At 35.9% G+C, this 20,154-nt stretch overlaps 3 protein-coding genes across 3 annotated transcripts; 2 read left to right on the forward strand and 1 right to left on the reverse strand.

Annotated features, from left to right (window-relative positions):
- Positions 1–985: 985 nt before the first annotated feature.
- On the reverse strand, positions 986–8,711 carry LOC114752969 (ATPase 11, plasma membrane-type-like). The gene is made up of 21 exons (XM_028941647.1): positions 8,655–8,711; positions 7,855–7,974; positions 7,626–7,724; positions 6,955–7,092; positions 6,568–6,702; positions 6,299–6,478; positions 5,965–6,171; positions 5,763–5,882; positions 5,442–5,561; positions 5,128–5,250; positions 4,936–5,040; positions 4,695–4,839; positions 4,172–4,336; positions 3,853–4,091; positions 3,495–3,527; positions 3,268–3,349; positions 3,013–3,173; positions 2,723–2,935; positions 1,875–2,057; positions 1,186–1,367; positions 986–1,082 (listed from the first exon to the last, which is right to left on the reverse strand). Exons 1-21 carry the CDS (start codon positions 8,709–8,711, stop codon positions 986–988), a joined length of 2,904 nt encoding a protein of 967 aa, XP_028797480.1.
- Positions 8,712–11,512: 2,801 nt separating this feature from the next.
- Positions 11,513–16,959, forward strand: LOC114753015 (AUGMIN subunit 2-like). Its single transcript, XM_028941697.1, has 6 exons — positions 11,513–11,831; positions 13,073–13,198; positions 13,354–13,458; positions 14,193–14,261; positions 15,314–15,427; positions 16,453–16,959. The coding sequence occupies exons 1-6, from the start codon at positions 11,709–11,711 to the stop codon at positions 16,822–16,824; spliced, it is 909 nt and encodes a 302-aa protein (XP_028797530.1). The 5' UTR covers positions 11,513–11,708; the 3' UTR covers positions 16,825–16,959.
- An 899-nt stretch (positions 16,960–17,858) lies between these two features.
- Positions 17,859–20,144, forward strand: LOC114753024 (pentatricopeptide repeat-containing protein At4g19890-like). The gene has a single exon (XM_028941706.1). The coding sequence runs from the start codon at positions 17,898–17,900 to the stop codon at positions 20,013–20,015; it is 2,118 nt and encodes a 705-aa protein (XP_028797539.1). The 5' UTR covers positions 17,859–17,897; the 3' UTR covers positions 20,016–20,144.
- Positions 20,145–20,154: the final 10 nt, after the last annotated feature.

A 20,154-nucleotide genomic window follows, 5' to 3' on the forward strand; every position in this document is an offset into this window, starting at 1 on the left:
CTTCAGCAAGTCCCCAAGCCTCTAGAAAATGAGCTTCTAGAGAAACTGAGAGGAGTTGATCTGCTAAACTTGCTTAATAAGTCATGCCCAGAGAGATCCTCGCTGTTCAACGACATTATGAAGTAGATGGAAGCATGCAAGCTTTGTGTGAGGGAGTTCATGTCTTTTGAAAAGAAGGGAATACTAAAAGTTATTGTTGATTCCATAAATGTTCGTTTACCTGATGCAATTACCAAAAATCCTTCATACTGATAATAAACCTTTTAGACAAGAGCAAGAGATTGCTGGACATGCTTAAATGTAAATTTAAGAATGTGACATTGTAATGGGTGTTTTTTTTTTTTTGGTGATATGTGTTGGGTGTTATTCGGCTCTTGTTAGAATGTGTTTCTAACCCAAGGTTAAGTTATCCCAAAATGAGATATATCTTGAAGTTCTATCTTTTACTTCGAAATACTCCTATTCGTTCAAAATATAAGTATCAAAATGTAACCAAATTGAATAGGAAAGAGTAGTTTTTAAGTGCATGTATCTCTTGCTAGACTCGACACGCTCTTTTAGTTATAATATCGGAACAATTTTTTTTTTCCCCACTTTGGCAATTTGTAACATTCAAATCAGATATAAGAGACCCCATCACACTAGGTATATAAGCAGAAAGAGGACCCAATAGGCAGTACATAAGTAATCTTCGTAGTTATAAGTTTAAATATATTTCACTCAGCAAAATGTGACCCAAAAAAAAAAAAAGAAAAAGCAAAAGAATGCTTACATAAGTTCACAATCCAGTGCTTACAGGTAAATCATCTAATCAATCCTGATGAAGCAATAACATATTGGATATTGTGATAGCTTGGCCAGGAAAGGAAGACAGGATTGTAGACTTTTCATTTATTGGAGTATAGCCAATTATGGGGACAAAAATTTTAAACATGAGTAATTTATACCATGATGAAGGTTGATGATATATCAGGTACATGGTCTTTTAGACAGTGTAGTGCCCATTAATAGCTTCAACGTCCAAACCCCTTAACTTGGCAAATGATTCCACTTTTCCTTTCAAAGTGTGAAGCTCTCTCATCCTGCACAGAAAGAAAAAGATTAACAAAAGGGTAAAAAAAAAAGAGGCAAAAAGGAGGGAGAAAAAGAATAAAAATGAAGAGAAAATAGAGAATGCAGATTGACCTTGCTATTTCAGCTCTTCTCTTGGCCTCTTCTGCTAGAGTGTTGATTTCCCTGAATGTGTGTTTCTCTGCAAATGTCTTTGACTCGGCAGCAGATTGAAGACCATGCAGGGTTCTCTGCTCAGCTGCCCATGCAGCTTCACGAGCTTCTCTTCCAAAGTCGTTTTTGTTTGTGAATGCAGTCTGTTAATCACATAAACAAGAAATACATAGTAACACCAATCTCTTTGCATGATTTGTAGGTTTATCATCTAGAGTCTGGCATAATAAGGGTAAATCATATTGTACTCCCTGTGGTTTTACATGAAATTACTTTCTCTAATCCTTGTTAAAAGAACCTAAGCTTTATTGAAGTAGTTCCAAAAAATTTTTAAAAAAAAATATGAACTAATTTTAACTGAATTTCTGAACCAATGTAAAGTTGTTAATAAGTTATTATAATAAGGACTAGAAGGAGTAATCTGCTTTCCTCACATTTGAAAGTTTGTGGTTCAACCCTCCAGTGTTTTTGTTCTACTATCACTAACTATCACGGGGCATCCTGGTTTGATTGGGAAAAATGACACCTAAAAGTCCAAAACTTCTAAGTTTGATTATATGGACAAGTCGCTTTTTTTTGGCCTGAAAAAAAAAAAGAAAAATCTCGACCTAGCTTGTTATTAGACTCGGTGAAAACTTGATCATACTTACTCTTTGATTTACGACCAAATTCCAAGCCCTTCCACTTAACGCATAACGGGCAGCAAATTTTATAGGATCCAACAGTACATATGTTACAATGTTGTACAGCCAAATGACTCCGGTCCACTTCCAGCCTATTTTTCTGATTCCAGCAACTTTCCAGGTCACAGTGGCAGATAAAACTGTTGCAACCTGGGGAGAATGTAATGGTGAATTCATTGAAATTTTGATATAAAACCAAATGACGAGATTAAGTGTTTGTTCAATAAAAATACAGCATTTAGATATCTTTACCAACTGTTATTAACTCCCCCAAGAAAATTTTTCGGTCAAAGCTTTAAATTATTTTTTTCTCCGGAAGAAAATCTACTGGAAGAAAAAGTTTTAACCGATAAATAACAAATGATACTTCCATCCACGAATAAGCTTTTGAAAGGAAAACTTAATTGGTTTTTTCTAGAGCAATTTCAACCTATGCTTAAAGTTAATTATTGAAGTAATTCTTGACATGGTATCAAAACCATTCTGATAAAGTGGTCAAGAGTTTGATCATTTTTATTTTCAATTAGAACAATAGATCCTGTGTTTTGGGATTTGAATTTCAAAATTTGAAAATACAACAAACAGAAAAAAGCTTATGCAAATGCAACTGGAGAGAAAAACTGTACTGACACTTGATTTGGAAACTGGTGACTTCCAACAATTGTGTGTGTGTGTGTGAGTTCTCTTTGCAAAACAATAAAGATTAAGCATGAAGTATAGTAAGTCTTTAGACTCTATGCACTGTTTCAAGTCAAAAGTTTCCATAGGAGACAGTATCTTAGGAAATTATGAGAAGGTTGAGAAAAAGGTCGTACCAGCTGAGCAATAAGGAAAGCAATAACGAGCAAAAGACCAGGTCGTTCGGTGTAAGACCATCCCTGAGAGCGAGTTACAAAGATTAACGCTTGACTGATGATGCTGACTTGAAGATACACTGCAGATCCCATTTTCTCATTCAGCACCCTGGCGACTTCTTTATCTGACATGTCGCGACGGTTTGAATTGAAGTTTTCCACATGAAAATGGTTCTGCATCAGAATGTTCCATTTCATGAAGTTCCTTGGAAGACAAGCACAAAATGACCATGTAGAAACAAGGGACTTACATGGAAAAAGTCAGTTTCATAAGCTGCCCAGAAGAATATCACAGTCATCAGAGCCAGATAACTTCCAAGGACAATCCCAGTTGCAAAAATTTCACTGAGCTTCCAACTATCAGGTGCTGGAGATGGCTTAACTCTATCTTTAGATATTGTCATGATGGTACCTAGAAAGGCGCCAACAAACAAAAATATGCATTCATGTAAGCATTTGTCCCCTAAGAATAGAGATAGAGAGATGGAAAATTGCAATAATGTTACCATCATTGAGAATGGCAATTATAAGAACCATGAAGGGAGGGAAGTCAAATTTCCAAAAGCAGGTCAATAACATAAAGCCCAGCTGCAATATGAAATTAATGAAGATTTTAGGAAAAAGGACCAAAAAAGGGAGAGAAATAGAGAATAAAAGAAAAGAAGATTGATGATTTGATCCACTGCCACATGTATTCCATATGCAAATTAAAAAAAAAAAAAAAAGAGCTTACCACAATACGTATGGTGATAGACACGGCATATATCTGCAGAAAAAGAGAAGACGAAGGAAATCAAGATCTGTATGCAACTTAGGATCCTTTCTTACATCTCCAGTTTCATCCAAAAATTGGTATGACAATTTTTAAATGAAATGTCACTTGCTTTTAAAGCTAACTTGTCAGCGACACAACCAAACTAAAACACACGCTGCTGGCATTAGGTCGTCAATGTCATACACCAATAACTTTGTATTCATGAGTGGATTACATTGTACTTGAAGGATCAATTTGCACTAATGGAAACAAGTAGGGCCAAACTGAATATTTCTTGATAACATAGGATAGCATTAATTGATAGTAGAAGGGCTACCGTGTAGTTTTTCATCCTTTGGAAGATAGCACGGCTAGTTAAAACAGCACTTATGATCACACTCAATCCAGGTTCTGTTAGAACTATGTCAGATGCGCTTCGAGCAGCATCAGTGGCATCTGCTACGGCTATACCTATGTCAGCTATCTTCAAGGCAGGAGCGTCATTTACACCATCACCCGTCATCCCACAAATGTGCTTCCTAGCTTGTAACCTCTTCACAATCTCATACTTGTGCTCTGAAAGAAATATGCATGATTAGAAATACAAAACTTTGAAATATACGAAGCCTTAACGCATTAAATATTGTTTCACTTACCAGGAAAGACACCAGCAAATCCATCAGCATTCTCAATGAGCTCATCAATTGGGAGAGACTCAAGTGTTTCACCCTTGTGTTCACCAAGAAGAGATGAAGAAGGATACATGTTAGTACCCATTCCTAGACGCCTTCCTGTTTCCTTAGCAATTGCAAGTTGATCTCCTGCATAGGGTTTTCATAAAAAGCATGATACGAGTCCAGATACAAGCCTTAAAGGTATAAGTTGATGAATGAAGTGTTTTCAGTACACTAGTATTAAGGGATTATTAATTTTCTCATGGATATCAGTTATGTGGCAAGAATTTGAGTTCATTCCTCAGTTTCACACGATAACTGAATCTTCTTTAATAATAACAAGCACAATGTAGAACAACAAGAGCTTCTGAGGCTTTCTTCCTTTTCTTCTAGTACAACTTTCAAGTAAAAGAACATAAAATGATCACTTTGGTTAAAGCCAAAAAGGCATTTGCATGAAACATTATTAGTTGTCATGAAAATTTCAAGCTATGTTAAGACATACCTGTTATCATTTTGACAGTCACACCAAGATCCAGAGCTCTTTTGATTGTTTCCCCACTATCATGGCGAGGAGGATCAAAAAGTGGAAGAAGGCCAACAAATTCCCAAGGGCCTCCTGCACTTTCCTTAGTTCCTTCAGGTACTTCCTAATCACATAACTCAAATATCTCAACATAAACACACACATATATGCAACATGCTAAGGCATTCGTAACATAAAAAAAATTTATTAAAAAATAAACCTGCCGGGCTACTGCAAGGGACCGTAGTCCGCGTTCTGCAAACTTGTCAATAATGGTATGAACTCTCTGTGCAATCTCGGCTTTGTTATATGAAAGATTGAGAATCTGCATTAAATATGAGAATGGATTAATAACACAAAAAAGTTTCTTCGGTGTGTTGTAATCACAATGGTTTTTGACATTCAATTGTACCTGTTCTGGTGCACCTTTACTAACCCTGTGCATCTTACCATCAGCATCAACATACGTAAGTGCAGTTCTTTTATCAGTTGGATTGAATGGAAGGAAGTGAACTTCTGTTATACCGGCTCTTGCCTTGAAAATTCAGAAAAATATAAACTGATTAGCCAAAGTCTTAATTCTCCACATGTTATTCCAGTTCTTTTTCTGAACGAGTTAAAAGCAGTGGTCAGTTGTAAATAAATGAACAATTTGCAAGAGAAGTGATTGAAAAGACCAAAATGATCAGAAATTGCAGCCTTCAATTAGTTAGGGTGAACTATTACCTCTTTTGGATCTGATAACATGGCAACAATCGCACCATCAATTGCATCTTGATTCTCTGTCCTTGATGCTCTTGCAGCCATTAGTACAACCATGTCCTGGTCAACATCTCTGGGAAAAACCTGCCATAGATAGTCCCATATGCGCATTTCTTTATGAACTTACGTATACAGAATTCATAAGCTCCATTTGAAACAGTAAGATGGAATTTATTCAAATTTTTTTGTACTGAGGCTCCAGTTTTAGGCATAATTTGTTTCAGTAACTTCTTTTTATGTGCAAAACACTTTGGTACTCCATCATGGGAGTAGAAATATTCAAACCTCAATCAAATTCTTGTCCACAGAAAGCTTGTTAAGAGTTAGTGTGCCAGTTTTGTCACTGCATAACACATCCATGCCAGCCATTTCTTCAATGGCAGTCATCCTCTTTGTGATGGCACCCTGCAAAAGCCAAATACATGCCAACTTTTGGAACAATACAAGAAGAAAACCATTCATCAACAACTGTGGTAACTTGACGTGCCTGCTGAGACAACTTGTGTGAACCAATGGCCATTGTGACAGAAAGGACAGTTGGCATTGCAATTGGGATACCACCAATGAGAAGCACAAGGAGGTTATCGATTCCAATTCGGTAAGGTCTCCTATAAACCCCCCATATCACGATCATTTCGATAAGCATCCCAACAGCAATAGAACAAATGCAGAAGTTCCCAATGGATGTCAAAACCTGAAACATTTCTTCAGCTTCTTAGGTGTTTGCCATTACAAGTGAAGGAAAGTTCTTAAGAGACCTACACCTAACCACTTGATGAGCCAGAATTATAAAAAAGAACATTCAATTTTTGAATAAGAACCTTCTGAAAGTGTCCTATATGTGTGGTATTTTCCACAAGGTGAGCTGCTTTGCCAAAGAAAGTGTGGACTCCAGTGGCAATAACTAAAGCTTCTATTTCTCCTTGCTTGCAAGTTGAGCCAGAATACACTCCATCACCAGGATTTTTTGTCACTGGAAGTGACTCTCCAGTCAGAGCAGACTGAAACAAACAAGCGAAAAAACCTCAATTGACCAGAACATGAAAACTTTCAAAAGGTTTTTCTTGAGGAGGATCAAATTCTTGTATACTTGGTCAATCTTTAAAGGATCTCCTTCAAGGAGACGAGCATCTGCAGGAATGACGTCACCGAGCTTGATGCTAATTATGTCTCCAGGAACCAACACTGAAGCGTCTTCTTCACTCCAGTTTCCATCACGCAGTACCTATAAATATGTCATTTCAGGTCAAATGAACACCACTGAATATAATTTAGGGCCAGTTTGATTAAGATTAAAAAAAGTAGTTTAAGTTTTGAGCGAGTTGTTGGGAGAACCCTAAGCTAAACATGATGGCTTTGCATAACTAAAATTACTTGTTTTTTTTTTTTAACTCTTAAACAAATGGGTCCTTAACTAAACAACCAGACAGAATAAATTATTGAGTGATGATTGATGAATGAGGAGAGAGAGAAAAACCTTAGCTTTTGGGGCCAAACGAGCCATAAGTGCAGCTGCAGCATTTCCAGCATTGTTTTCTTCTATGAAGCTTATGGTAGAATTTATGAGAAGCAACATGATTATACCACCAAAATCCTGATAATCTCCACGCTTGCCCTACAGAAATAAGCCACATTGTGAGATGTACAAAAAAAGGAACTACTATGTCAATGGCAAGTTGTCATAGTGACAACGCTACCTATCCTGTTCGGATAGATTTCAAGCTCAAGCTTGACATTGACATATTTGTGTGTGCATGTGTTTAAATTGTATAAAATCAAAAAAGAGAGAATGAACTGTTACAAAGTAAAAGGTTTTGATAATAAGGGCACTTCAAAAAAACAAACGTAATTCTTAACTTTTCTCTCACGGCATCCAGTTGTAAAGTCACTTAAAATTGTTCTTCCCCATGGAGGCCAAATGTAATCAAAATGACATTTTTACTCAAAAGAATTGCTTTCTTATTATACTTGCAATTTAAGGGAAATTAAGTGAGAGAAGGAATAATATCCAATAGCTGTAATTCTTATATTTACTTGAATTTCATAACTTTACACTATTGCATCTTGAATCATTTATTACTTTTAGGGGGGAAAATTAAGAAAAGATTTAAAACAAAGAAGGGATAATATTGAAGAGAGTAAATTTACCCCTCCATGGGCCATAGCAATAGCCATTATAGCAGCAGCTTCCATCACCCAAGACAAAGGATTCCACATGAACCCCAGAAATTTCAGTATTTTACTTTCCTGTAGCAGCAATCAAAATTCTGGAATCAAATTAACAAAAAGTTATCGGAAATTAATTATGACGTGGATATATATGACAAGAAAAAAATTGTTAAATCCATTTATTAAATTCCAAATATAATTAACTAACTTTCTTTTCTTCCAGCTTATTATATCCAAACATGTCCAGCCTTTGCTTTGCTTCCTCAGAGCTCAAACCTTCCTTTGTGCATTTGAGATGTTGAAACACTTCCTCAACAGGAATATTCTCCTGCAATATTAATTACCCATAATAAATTTAATAAATAGTAAATTACTTCCTCACCTTTCTCCTGAAATTTATACCGTATAACCAACCATGTAAGACGAACTCACATAAGAGTGGGTTGATATATATGTGTGCACTCCCCCTTGAGGGGTGGGTGAGATGTATTATCACAAGTGAACAGTTTTGATGTAGGGAAAAAATTATACTCTTCCGGTTCTTAATATAAGACCTAATTATTGAGTTGATTTTGATCCTAAATATAAAACTTATTTCTCATATTTATCAGTTTTTCCTAAATTATCCTTATTGATATTCCCTCGACTATAATCAAATAGAAGAAGAAGAGAGGATATTAAGGAAGATAATTATGGTGATTTAGGAAAAATATGTATTATATTAAGAATCAGAGGAGTATATATTTATATTTATATATAAGCCATGTGTCACTGATCCTGTGCTTCTGCACTATCACCAGAATTTGCTAGATGGTATTTTCTATTCATTGCATAGATAATTAACCAAGTCAAACCAATTTTGAGCTACCATCTAACATGCTATGAAAAATGTGAACATGAAACTGTAAAGTGATTTTGATTTCAAATTGAAAATACTTCTAAGAGACATATCACAAACACGCACACACACGTTTGTGTGGGGGAAAATCTGGGGAAAAAAACACATACCAGATCCACAGCTTCCTTCATAATAGCATCAAGTGCAACGGATTTCTCTCCTTCCATCTTTCTCTTATGATTATAATTTTCAGTGAGCCACTTCTTCCAAATCCTTTTCCCACCAACAACACAACCTGCAGCTTAAATTCGTGAAAAATCAAAATGAATTTAATTTGATGAACTTCAATGACTCAAAACTCTCTCTTCCTCTCTCTCCCTCTCCCTCTCTGTAGCCTCAAGAACAAGAAGCTCAAGCTTGAAGGAGACAATGGAAAGGAGAATGGAACGATAGAAGCAAGGACACATATATGTATATACAAATATAAGTGTATATATAGATATGAATATTCTTCCAGTTAATGTACGTGAGGCAACGCAAGGCAAGACATTGTACATAGAAAACAAGGAGAGGAAAAGATTATTAAAAGTTGGAAAAGAGGCAGAATAATACAAATGGGGAACATATGGGAATCTCCGCTGGTTAATTATGTTGTTGAGAGAAATTGTAAAAGCTGTTGAAATAATATTGTTCATATGATGCCTGCTTTGCCATTTGCTGCCACAGCTTTGTGTCTTTGGATTCATCAACGTCTCGCCTTCCAAATATGATCGCAAAAAATATAATATTATTGTTTATCCATTGAACTTGTTCTTCCAACTATATCTCCGGCTTATATGGATTGCACAGAGCCCGATGTAAAAGCTGTACAGGTCATGGCTTTATGAATAGTATGGTTAAATTTCCAGTTCATTATATATATATATATATATTATATTATATCGATTTTTGCTAGGTGTTTATGATAAGCTGATATAGAAACTTCAGGGATAATATTACTTCCCCGTTCTTCCTGTTTTTACAAAGTTAATTAGATGCCTTCTTTTCTGATGGTATCATCTGACATCCAACACTACTGAATTATATTTGAGCATTGCTGGATCTAATTTTTTGGGATATCTGTGTCAATGGCATTTTTTGCATTTAATCCGAGACCTTATAGCTAAATGATCATAACTCAATGCTTGTTGGTAAGTTAGATGTTTTAAGATAAGCACCCTTTTTTTTTTTTTTGGCTTTTACCAAACTTGAAGTGCAAACATATAGGAACTATGTAAGTGTGGAATAATGGATTATGAGGAAAAAAAACCAACTACCTCGTAAATTCCCTAAATATTTTAATAATGAAAGTTTTGTTTGGAACTATGAAGGTGGAATGGAAGAATTCCTTATATAGCTTCAGAGTTTAACACTGCTCAAATTCTAAATATTTAATATTATTAAACATCACATGATTCTAAGACTATAAACATCATATTAAAAGATAAACCTAAGTGTAAAAGACTTTACAATTTTGAGTCTACAAGACTGATTTATTACAGTTCAACACATGCATACACACAAACATATCACTATTGAACTCAAACTTGGAACCTTATCCAAACATGACAAGTGCCGTTACAACTAAACCTAAACACATTCTACTTCCAATTTCAATAGTTGAGGGATCAACTCCAAAAGTTGATCTTCCATCAAATCAAAATTTAAATTTGTCTTAACCCTGCGTTTCTTCTCTAAAATGTCTTTAAAATCGAGTTCTTGATATGCCTTGGTATAAACTTTGTACATGACCTCTTTAAAATCAATTTCACTTTGTTCTTCAAATCGATTTCTCTGTAATTTTAAAGAACAAGGTTAGTTAGGAGCATTAGAATCAATTTCCTGAATGACTCAAAATCCAGTTTTCTTGGCTATTTGGACTATCCCATTATTTTGCTCTTTCAAAGTCGATTTTAGCTTCCTTATACTTGATTTCATTGATTTTCTCACTGTTACTACAAATTGCACAAAATCGGTTTCCTATCGTAAAATCTATTTTATCACTGCAAAAATACTCTGTTCTAGCTTTGATTTTTTTTTTTGTTAATATTTTTACAATATCTCACAAACTGCGCATTCTTTTAATGTGAAACTTAATTTATATGAAAATGTATGCTCATTAAATTTCAAAGACATTTCAATCAAAACTGTTTTCATATGAAAGATAGATATTTGAAATATGGTGCTTTATTTTGAAATATTACAGAAAAATATTTCTTACCTTTGCTCGATCTTTCATTATTTATAACTTTCAAACTAAATTACATTTTGAAATGAATTTTGTTGCATTGGAAGATAGATCGAAAAAGCTTTATAATTTTCTACCGACATATTAAAGGAAAAATAACAATAATAATATGTGTTTTGACAACAATTTTTATAAATCAGTCTTTGTGTACAATTTTTTTATTTCAGCGTTTCTTTTTTCCATTTTACGTAACATAAATAACCGTCACCTTTGAACATGCAAAAAAAAAAATAATTTAGAAATTATTAACTCAAGTTATTGCTCCTTTGCAACTTGAGGATGGAAGCCGAAAGTGATAATTCACCGTCTTCTCCATCCACGCTCAGCTTCATCCTCTTCTCCGTCAACTTAGTCCGCTTGCATCTCAGGTCTGGTTGTTTTCTATTGGCTTCATTTCTCGGACAAAAAGAAACGTCATTGGTGAAGGTAAGGCTTGCTTTGTTTCCCTTCCTTTATCCTACCTCAAAACTAGCATGTGTACGGATCTTCACATTTCAAAATCAATCAAATTTCACATAAATCTACATTAATCAAAATCTGAATACAATATTAATCTTCTTCTGAAGCCATAAATGAGTCATCTTGTAAGCCGGTCACATCTTTTTATGTTTTATGTTTTATGTTTTCTTTTTCCCCCTATTTTTCCTCTTTTCGGTTGGTGCCCTTACTTCTCCCCGAATACCCAAATGGCACTTCGAAATTGAGTTTTGACCCACAGGAGGCCTTTTCTTCACCCCGTGTCCTTTAGCATTTCCCAAGTTTCCATTTTGGTCATTGAAGTGAAGCATTCGGCTGAAGCAAAGCCAAGTTTCTTTCTTCCCATTCAAATTTTCTTCCGCCCCTCCTCTTCAACGAAGCCCAATTTCTCCTTCGGTTCAATTTGTGCTCATTCAGAGACAGTGCACTCTTTTTCCTCTTCCGGTGTTTGTATTTCAAAATGTCGATGGGGGGTGACTCCACTTGGGTTGGTAGGAAGCCTCTCAGACGCATTGGGGGTATGTCAGACGCTCTTTCTATTGCCTCCGATCTTGGCTTCTCTGTCTCCTCTCCTCCTTCCCAGGTACTTTTTCTACCTCTGGGTGGTCAAAATCACGCTGATTTCAGTAACTTCCCTTTTTATACTTCAGAATGATTTCAATTTTCCTTTTGTGGCATTTCGTACTTGCCATGATTAAACATACTTTGAAATACCCAGTAGTGACAATCGAAGATGAGATTTGAGCTGAATTAGATGGAGGCACTAGAACGTGGGATTTGTGATAGAATTGACGCTGTTTGAATAGTGTGCATGGTAATGTCTTTGTTCGAAACTTACATGTTAATGTTTGAGCTGATTTTACATCTCTGTTTTTCGTTGAACAAGACTTTGTACTGCATTTTTATATTACCCAATAAATAAAACAGAAATTTAATATAACTGCTGCTTTCATTCCACATGAAAACAAATGGTCTGTTCTGTGAATGTGTAATCACATATGACCCACTGGGCAAGGTTTGGATACTGTGGAGATATGGGTATTTAGAGCTCACTAAATTCCCAGCATTTCCTTTCTCCTTGTCCTTGGTTCAACTTTGAGAGTCATTTTTAAGCCTGAAGCTTAGTTCAATTGGGAATTGGTTGGCAAAGAAGAATCCAGATCATTTCTGCCATAGAAAAAGTCAAATGAAATGCTTTGTTGCCTTTGGGAGATGGGAGGAGAAGGGAAGGAAACGAATCCAAAGAAAAAGTAAGGTTAGAGAAGGGAGGGGAAGGAACAATTAGTCTTGTTTGGGAAGACTTTATTCTCCCAAATTCCTCAGCTTGGGGGAACTTATGACGGGAGATGAGGGAAGACTTGGTGCATTTTGGAAGTTTAGTTGAAAATCCTCCATTCTCCTCCTTACAAAACATTACTATACATGAGTTTTCAAAGAAATCTTCTCTTTGCCTACTCTGTCTCCCATCCAAGCATACTGCAGTTGTTTAAGTGAATTATCAAGCATGGGTATTATATATGTGCAGCACCTTGTAGGCGACATTGGTACAGGAATGAAACTAGTTTGATCTGTTAGTTCAAAAAATAAATGATGCAATGCCATAGACAAAACCAACTTAAAATCTGTCACCTGGTAAAATTTCCAAATCTATGAGTAACTTGTTTACATTTTGATTAAACTTTCCATATAAGTGATCTTTTCTGGGTGCTGCTATCTACTAATTATTGTTTCGGACCAAATCTATGAATAACATTTTTACATTTTGTAGTGTGAATGGATCAAATTTTTCACGAGGCTGATCTTGTCGTTCTCTTCTTTTTTTAGGAAGAACTTCATAATTCATCCTCTACTACAGGCGAAAAGGGTGAAGACTTAATCAGGGTTCTGAGAGAACTAACTACTGTACAAAGAAAAATAGCCGATTTGCAAGTGGAACTTCAGGGTCGCAAGGTCAGATTTTTTACAAAGATCCACTGAACCAGTCACCACAAATCTGATCTTTCTATTAATCAGAAAAACTGAAGAATTCATTCTTACATAATGAATGGAAAACCTGCTAACCTGTGTTCAATTTGCTTTGATCTTGTGACTTTGAAAATTTCTAGGATGATAAAAATGTTGCACATTTGACCCATGTGAGTGAAATGGAAAAGAAGATCGAGACATTGGCAAGGATTACAACTATACTGAAAGATGTTATTCAAAATAAGGTAATTTGCTTTGTCCATTTTGCTGGCATTGCCCATGCATTAGCACTTGAACAAAAGCTCCATGGTAATGGTCTTGTCTTAATCAAGTTTCAACATTTGAATTAATACTTCTATAACAACAACAACAACAACAACAATAACAAGTCTTATCCCAATAGGTGGGGTCAGCTACATAGATCGCACGATGCTGTAGTGCTCCATCAACAACCAAGTCTATGAATTAATACTTCTGCAAAAAGAATTAAAAAAAAAACGAAAGAAAGAAAGAAAGAAAAAATGGAGACATGCATTGGTCTTTTTGCTGGATGACAAAATATATCAAAAAGTTATTTATGAATATCTGGTCTCTTTAAACTGATTAGTTTTTTCATATGTCAGTGTATTCAATTGCTACTGATTAGTTCAGTATGTTGCTATATTCAATTTATTGGCTATTGATAAAGCACAATAGCATTGTGCGATTTATGTAGTCAACCTCACCTAGCGAGATAAGGTTTGTTGTTAGTTTAATATTCTGTTTGGGGGAAGGTGATTGATAAGTGATTAAATCATGAGCTAACTACTAAGAATAGAACGGCACAAATTCCTTCCTAACTTTGTACACTTCCTCTAGATCCCCCCCCCCCCAGGGGAAAAAATTGAGATTTGAAGTTTTTTTTTCCCCCCTTTTTTGGGGGTGTGCATGGAAGATTAGAAAATTACCTAATCTGTCCTAATTACTTAAAAATTGGCAGGATCGCATTATAGCTCGCCTACAGCAACCTTACTCACTTGATTGCATTCCTGTAGAAGCAGAATATCAGGTTAGTGAATATACAATTTTTATTGTTCCCTTTGTTCAAACTTGAAATCTGGTGTTTAGCTTCTGCTTTTTCTAATAAGCAGCCTGTAGTGTGATTATTGTTATTACTTGGATAAATGTTGATAAAAGCATCATTGCAAAATCCTAACGGGGAATTCATTAAATTTAGAAGCGGATACAACATGATTGTAGACTCTGATTTGTCTATATCTCAGTCATTCTAAGTTAATGGAGGGTAAAAGGGACAATCCTGTGCATGAAGCTCTTTTTCCTTTAGCTTGTTGCCCAGGGTTGCAAAGGCTAGTTTTTCCTCTAGCTTGATCTTATATTTTATAAAGATTGTCCATTCTTAATGGTATTTAAATGTATGAAGTTATGATTTTTTATGCAGTTGATGTTGAGTTCTACTGGGGAAATTGAATAGTTTGTTTGTCAAATTGGCTAGAGTCTAGTGAAAGCTCTTGGTGCTACTTGCAGAGTCATAAGCAGTATAGATTCAGACAACTGAGGATTATAGCACTAGCATGGAAGTAGTGATGTTGAGTTGATGGGCTCTTTGCTTTGGAGCCCATATTGTAGGATTGTTGTTCAATTCTTTAACTTCTATCTGGCCTTCTTTTGCACCTAAATGAAATCAAACTCGATCAAGCCATTGATTGCTTTGAAAAAACCCAAAATAATTTGTTTTGTTTAAAGTGAGTTAGCTGAACAATCATTGAAGACCAGATTGGTTAAGTTCAAGCTAGTTAGTTTTAGCTGAAATGCATTAATGCGTTCCTTTACGAAAGCATAACATATAAAAATGCCTTTTGTGAGTCGTACCAGTCTTGAATATGAATAAAAATAAAGATTGTGAATTTGTATATACTGGAGTTTTAAAATTATGGGAAAAAGTGTCTGATACTAGGTTGATTCTGTTTGGTTTGATTGGTTTATTTTCAAACATTGGTGGAAATTATCTTTAAATATTTGTCAAGTATTATTGAGTGTGATTTTCAAAGTATGTAAGAATGCCAAATTCTAATGCTAAGTCAAATATTTCCACTTATGCAGAAACAATTCTCTGAACTACTGATGAAGGCAGCTAGCGATTATGGTGCCTTGACTGCATCAGTGGCAGACTTCCATTGGAGTCAGAATTTCAAGGAACCTCCTTCTGTCTGGGGGGTATGTTTGTGCAGTTGTACTTTAACTTTGATAAATTCAGATTGATTGATTTTGTAGATATAATGACTACTCATGTTTTGATACTATTTGCATCACAAGCAGTGGCTGTCATCGTTGCAATGTTAGTTCATGTTGGCTGTCATCCTTTATTATGTTTTTTACTTCCTCCGTTCCTTTTCACAAGACAATTTTACCTATTTTATACAAACCAAGAAAACTAATTGATGTTTTTAAAATTACTTTATTTTACACAAATACCCTTCATTAAATTCTCTTCTCTCTCTTACACACACTCTCTAAATTAATTAAACGCATCTTTTTTCAGGTGCATTAATTTAAAGAACGTATTAATTACTGTCTAGATTTTGAAAAATGTCTTATTAATAGAAACACTAAAACCTTTTAAAAGTTATCTCATAAAAAGGAACAGAGGAAGAATTTTGGAAAGTCGAGATTAACTACAGGTCTCAATCCAGAGGTTATTGCTTTAGAATCTGATTGGCGAATGTTCAATGTTCAATTGCTATTAATGGAACTGTAAAATGTGTTCATATTTGAAGAATAAAATGATCTATTTTGAAATGAAAAAAATTAAAATTTTAAATTTAAAGGACAATCAAATATATACTCAGTCAATTTAGGTTATTTTGTCTAATATAAATGATTGTAGTACACACTGTTTTCCTCTGATGTCTCTTCACTCTGAGCGTCATATTGAGTCGCATCCTTGTATTCAACCTATTTGTATTGTCTGGTTTTGACCCCCTCAAATTGTGAATAAGCATGATCAGAAATGATCTCTTGCTGGAAGAATTCTGTGTGCTCTGGAATCGATCTAATTCCATTGAAGCAAAGCAATCATCTCAACCTTTCTAAGACTGATCTTTTCTGCTAAATAAGTAATTGCTAGCTGATGTTAACTGTATATCACCATTTGTGGCTTGTTCATTCTTTAGTCCTTGAAGGCCCTACCTCTTTGTTTCATTCATAGTCTACCTTGTTAAATTCCAGTGTTCTTTTGTTAGGAAATGCTTCGACCAATCCCAGTGGCTTTGGCATCTTGCACTCGGTTCTTTGAAGCCATGTCGGCAATGAGAGAATCGTTTGCAACTCTTCAAAATCTGAGAGTTGGTTATTCTGATACCCTCGGGCCTAGGACTCCTGCCGGAGATCCCTCGCAAAGACTTCCAGGAGTTTCTGATTGCGTGACTCCGCCACAATGGAAAAACGAATCAAGTTTCGATGACTTGGCTATCAGAAATCCGAGGAGGCAAGAATTGGGTCAGCAGGGAGCAGCAGATGGAGAAGAGGGCCAAGCAGGTGAGATCCCTCAAGATAATGGTTCAAGCCACAGGAGATTGTCTTGGCCTCCCTCAGTTCAAAAGAATGTTGTGTAATCCTTGATATTGTTAATGTGTCCCTATGCCAAAAATATCACATAACATCTCAAACCGTTTGTGCAGCTCAATTGTTTGTTTATCTCTACTCATTTGGTTTTATAACTAGTGTTTGTGCAGCCTGATTCACTGATCTGACTTGATGAATCTTACACCTCTTGGAAGTGTTCTAAATACATCGGATATACTATCAAGGAGCTTTATGTTGTGACAACAAGTTATTGAATCTGAAATGATGTTTTCAAAGTTTGAGAAAGAAGTTTATAAGGTTATTTGGGTGGAAGTGAAACGATCCCGTCTCACAAATAATGGGAAATTCATTTATCTTTTGCACCCACACTTATAATATATATATATATATATATATATGATATTGAAATAAATTGAATATTCTATCAAATATTTACTTGAAGAATCAGCCGGGCGTTGGGACGGAGTTGAATTAAATATCCACAACAAATTAAAAGGTAACAGCACTAAGTTATACCCGAAGAAATCATTATGTCATTGGCCTTTTTTTTTTTCCTTGGGCCGGACGTTTGGATAAATTGACCAAAATTAAATCCAACAATGAATACCAGCGCACGCTGGCACGACTGGTAAAGAAATTGTGTTCCCTTAACTATCGTTTTTGGGGTTTGATTCTTGGAGGGATGGAAATGGAGCAAGCATGTCTGGGAGGGTCACCCCCATTATGGGCCTGACAATATCTAAGGGATTAGTCATTGGGCTCGCTCTGATGGATACCCTGGTGCATGCCCAAAAACAAAAATCCAACAATGAATTAAAATACCCGATTAATTAAGATCCCTTATATTGATAGTACTTGGGACTAATTTTCACATATTTTCTTAATTTAATTTACGGTGTCTTTACCCTCTTTACCGTTAAAAATTGAATTATATATATACACTTATGTTTTATGAAAATAAAGCCTCAACCGTCGCTTGGAAATTGGAAACACGGCGGGGGGCGGCAGACGATATTCGATTTTGAACAGACTGGGGGCGTTTTTCTGTGACAGTTCCCTGAGATGCCATAGTTCCAACGCATCGAAGGTTAATCAAATTTTCATGCTTTCCGTTCTGATTCTCAGAAATCATGGCGTTCATCAGAAACTCTTGTGCACTTGCAAAGCCACTTCTATTTTATGCAGACAATACCACCCCTCTACTTACGCTACATCCTCATCTTCGCCTCGACCAACATCTCATCTTGCTTCTCAATCAACTGTGAAAATGGTGTGCGCATTAGTATGTGATTCTTACTATCAGCAAGCTCACATGAGAGTGTCGCATCCAAGTCTTAATCTCAACGTGGATGCGGATTCCTTGACTCACGAGCAAGCCGTTACGGTAGTTGCTTCACTTGCAAGTGAAGCTGGATCAATGGTAGCATTGAGTTTCTTGAACTGGGCAATTGGATTTCCGAAGTTTCGGCATTTTATGCGACTCTATATCGTTTGTTCAATGTCGTTGATTGGGAATAGAAATTTCGAGAAAGCCCATGAAGTGTTGCGGTCTATGGTGAAGATTTTTGCTGAGATCGGAAAGTTGAAGGAGGCTGTAGATATGGTGATTGAAATGCATAATCAGGGTTTGATTCCCAGTACTCAAACATTGAACTGGATTTTAAAGGTCACTGGCGAAATTGGGTTGGTTGAATATGCAGAACAAGTGCTCGAAGAAATGTGTGTGAGAGGGGTTCGCCTAGATTCTACAAGCTATAAGTTGATGGTTATTGCATATTGTAAAATAGGTAATATTTTTGAAGCTGATAGTTGGTTAAGTGCCTTGCTTGAGAAGGGCTTTGTGATTGATAATACAGCATTTACATTAATAATCAGAACCTTCTGTGACAAGGGTTTCACAAATAGAGCGTCTTGGTATTTTCATAAACTAAGTGTTATGGGTTTGAAGCCAAATTTGATTAATTTCACATCGATGATCGAAGGTTTATGTAAAAGGGGAAGCGTCAAGCAAGCGTTTGAAATGTTGGAGGAGATGGTTCATAAAGGTTGGAAGCCCAATGTGTATACACATACAGCGTTGATTGATGGTCTTTGTAAGAAAGGGTGGACTGAGAAAGCATTCAGACTTTTTCTTAAGCTTGTTCGGAGTGAAAATCACAAGCCAAATGTCCTTACTTATACAGCAATGATAAGTGGGTATTGCAGGGATGGTAAATTGAACCGGGCGGAAATGCTTCTTCACAGAATGAAGGAACAGGGATTAGTCCCAAACACAAACACATACTCAACACTTATTGATGGACACTGCAAAGAAGGTAACTTCGATAGAGCATATGAATTGATGAATATAATGAGCAATGAGGGTTTTATCCCGAACATATGTACATATAATGCTATTGTTGATGGCCTTTGCAAGAAGGGAAGGGTACAAGAGGCTTACAAATTGCTCAAGAATGGTTTTCATCACGGATTGAAACCTGATAAAGTCACCTATACTATTCTCATAGCTCAACATTGCAAACAGGCAGATATTAATCAGGCTTTGGTGTTGTTCAATAAGATGGTGAAGAGTGGCATTCAAGCTGACATTTATTCATACACCACTTTAATTTCATCCTTCTGTAGGCAAAAGAGAATGAAGGAAAGTGAGATGTTTTTCAATGAAGCTGTAAGAATTGGACTAGTTCCATCAAAGGAAACTTATACGTCCATGATATGTGGGTATTGTCGGGAAGGAAATTTAAGCTTGGCTATGAAGTTTTTTCATAGGATGAGTGACCATGGTTGTACTCCAGATAGTATTACTTATGGTTCTCTTATTAGTGGTCTTTGCAAAGAGTCTAAGTTGAACGAAGCTCGTGTTTTGTATGACACCATGACAGAGAAAGGGCTTATCCCATGTGAAGTTACTCGGGTCACTTTGGCTTATGAGTATTGCAAGACAGATGACTGTGGCTCTGCGATGGTGATCCTCGAAAGGCTGGAAAGAAAGCTCTGGATTCGAACAGCTAATACATTGATCAGGAAACTAAGTAGTGAGAGAAAACTTGCCATGGCAGCCATGTTCTTTCATAAGTTGGTAGACATGGATCCCAATGTCAATAGAGTAACATTAGCCGCCTTTAAGACAGCATGCTATGAGAACAATAAGTATGCTCTTGTTTCTGATTTGACTGCAAGGTTATATAAGGAAAAATCGTCTTGCAGTCCAAGCCAATAAGAAAATTTGAAATATAAATTCTTGTTGTTAAATATCCCAATGTCATAGAATGTTGCATTTTGTTGTTAAATATCTTGTTGGAATCATAATTCCAGTTAATGAAAATTCTATTAAGATTTTGCGGCTTCTCCTGTCCTGC

Source organism: Neltuma alba, unplaced genomic scaffold, assembly GCF_004799145.2.
Source record: "Neltuma alba isolate B1F8T4 unplaced genomic scaffold, ASM479914v2 tig00001196_pilon, whole genome shotgun sequence".
Classification (NCBI taxonomy): Eukaryota; Viridiplantae; Streptophyta; class Magnoliopsida; order Fabales; family Fabaceae; genus Neltuma; species Neltuma alba.

Coding starts and splice junctions, on each gene's coding strand:
- LOC114753024 (XM_028941706.1), top strand. CDS start 17,898: ATGCTTTCCGTTCTGATTCTCAGAAATCATGGCGTTCATCAGAAACTC.
- LOC114753015 (XM_028941697.1), top strand. CDS start 11,709: ATGTCGATGGGGGGTGACTCCACTTGGGTTGGTAGGAAGCCTCTCAGA. Junction 13,199..13,353: donor TGGAACTTCAGGGTCGCAAG/GTCAGATTTTTT, acceptor GAAAATTTCTAG/GATGATAAAAATGTTGCACA. Junction 15,428..16,452: donor AACCTCCTTCTGTCTGGGGG/GTATGTTTGTGC, acceptor TTCTTTTGTTAG/GAAATGCTTCGACCAATCCC.
- LOC114752969 (XM_028941647.1), bottom strand. CDS start 8,711: ATGGAAGGAGAGAAATCCGTTGCACTTGATGCTATTATGAAGGAAGCT. Junction 6,479..6,567: donor ATCCTTTAAAGATTGACCAA/GTATACAAGAAT, acceptor TGTTTGTTTCAG/TCTGCTCTGACTGGAGAGTC. Junction 1,368..1,874: donor ATTTGGTCGTAAATCAAAGA/GTAAGTATGATC, acceptor TGTGATTAACAG/ACTGCATTCACAAACAAAAA.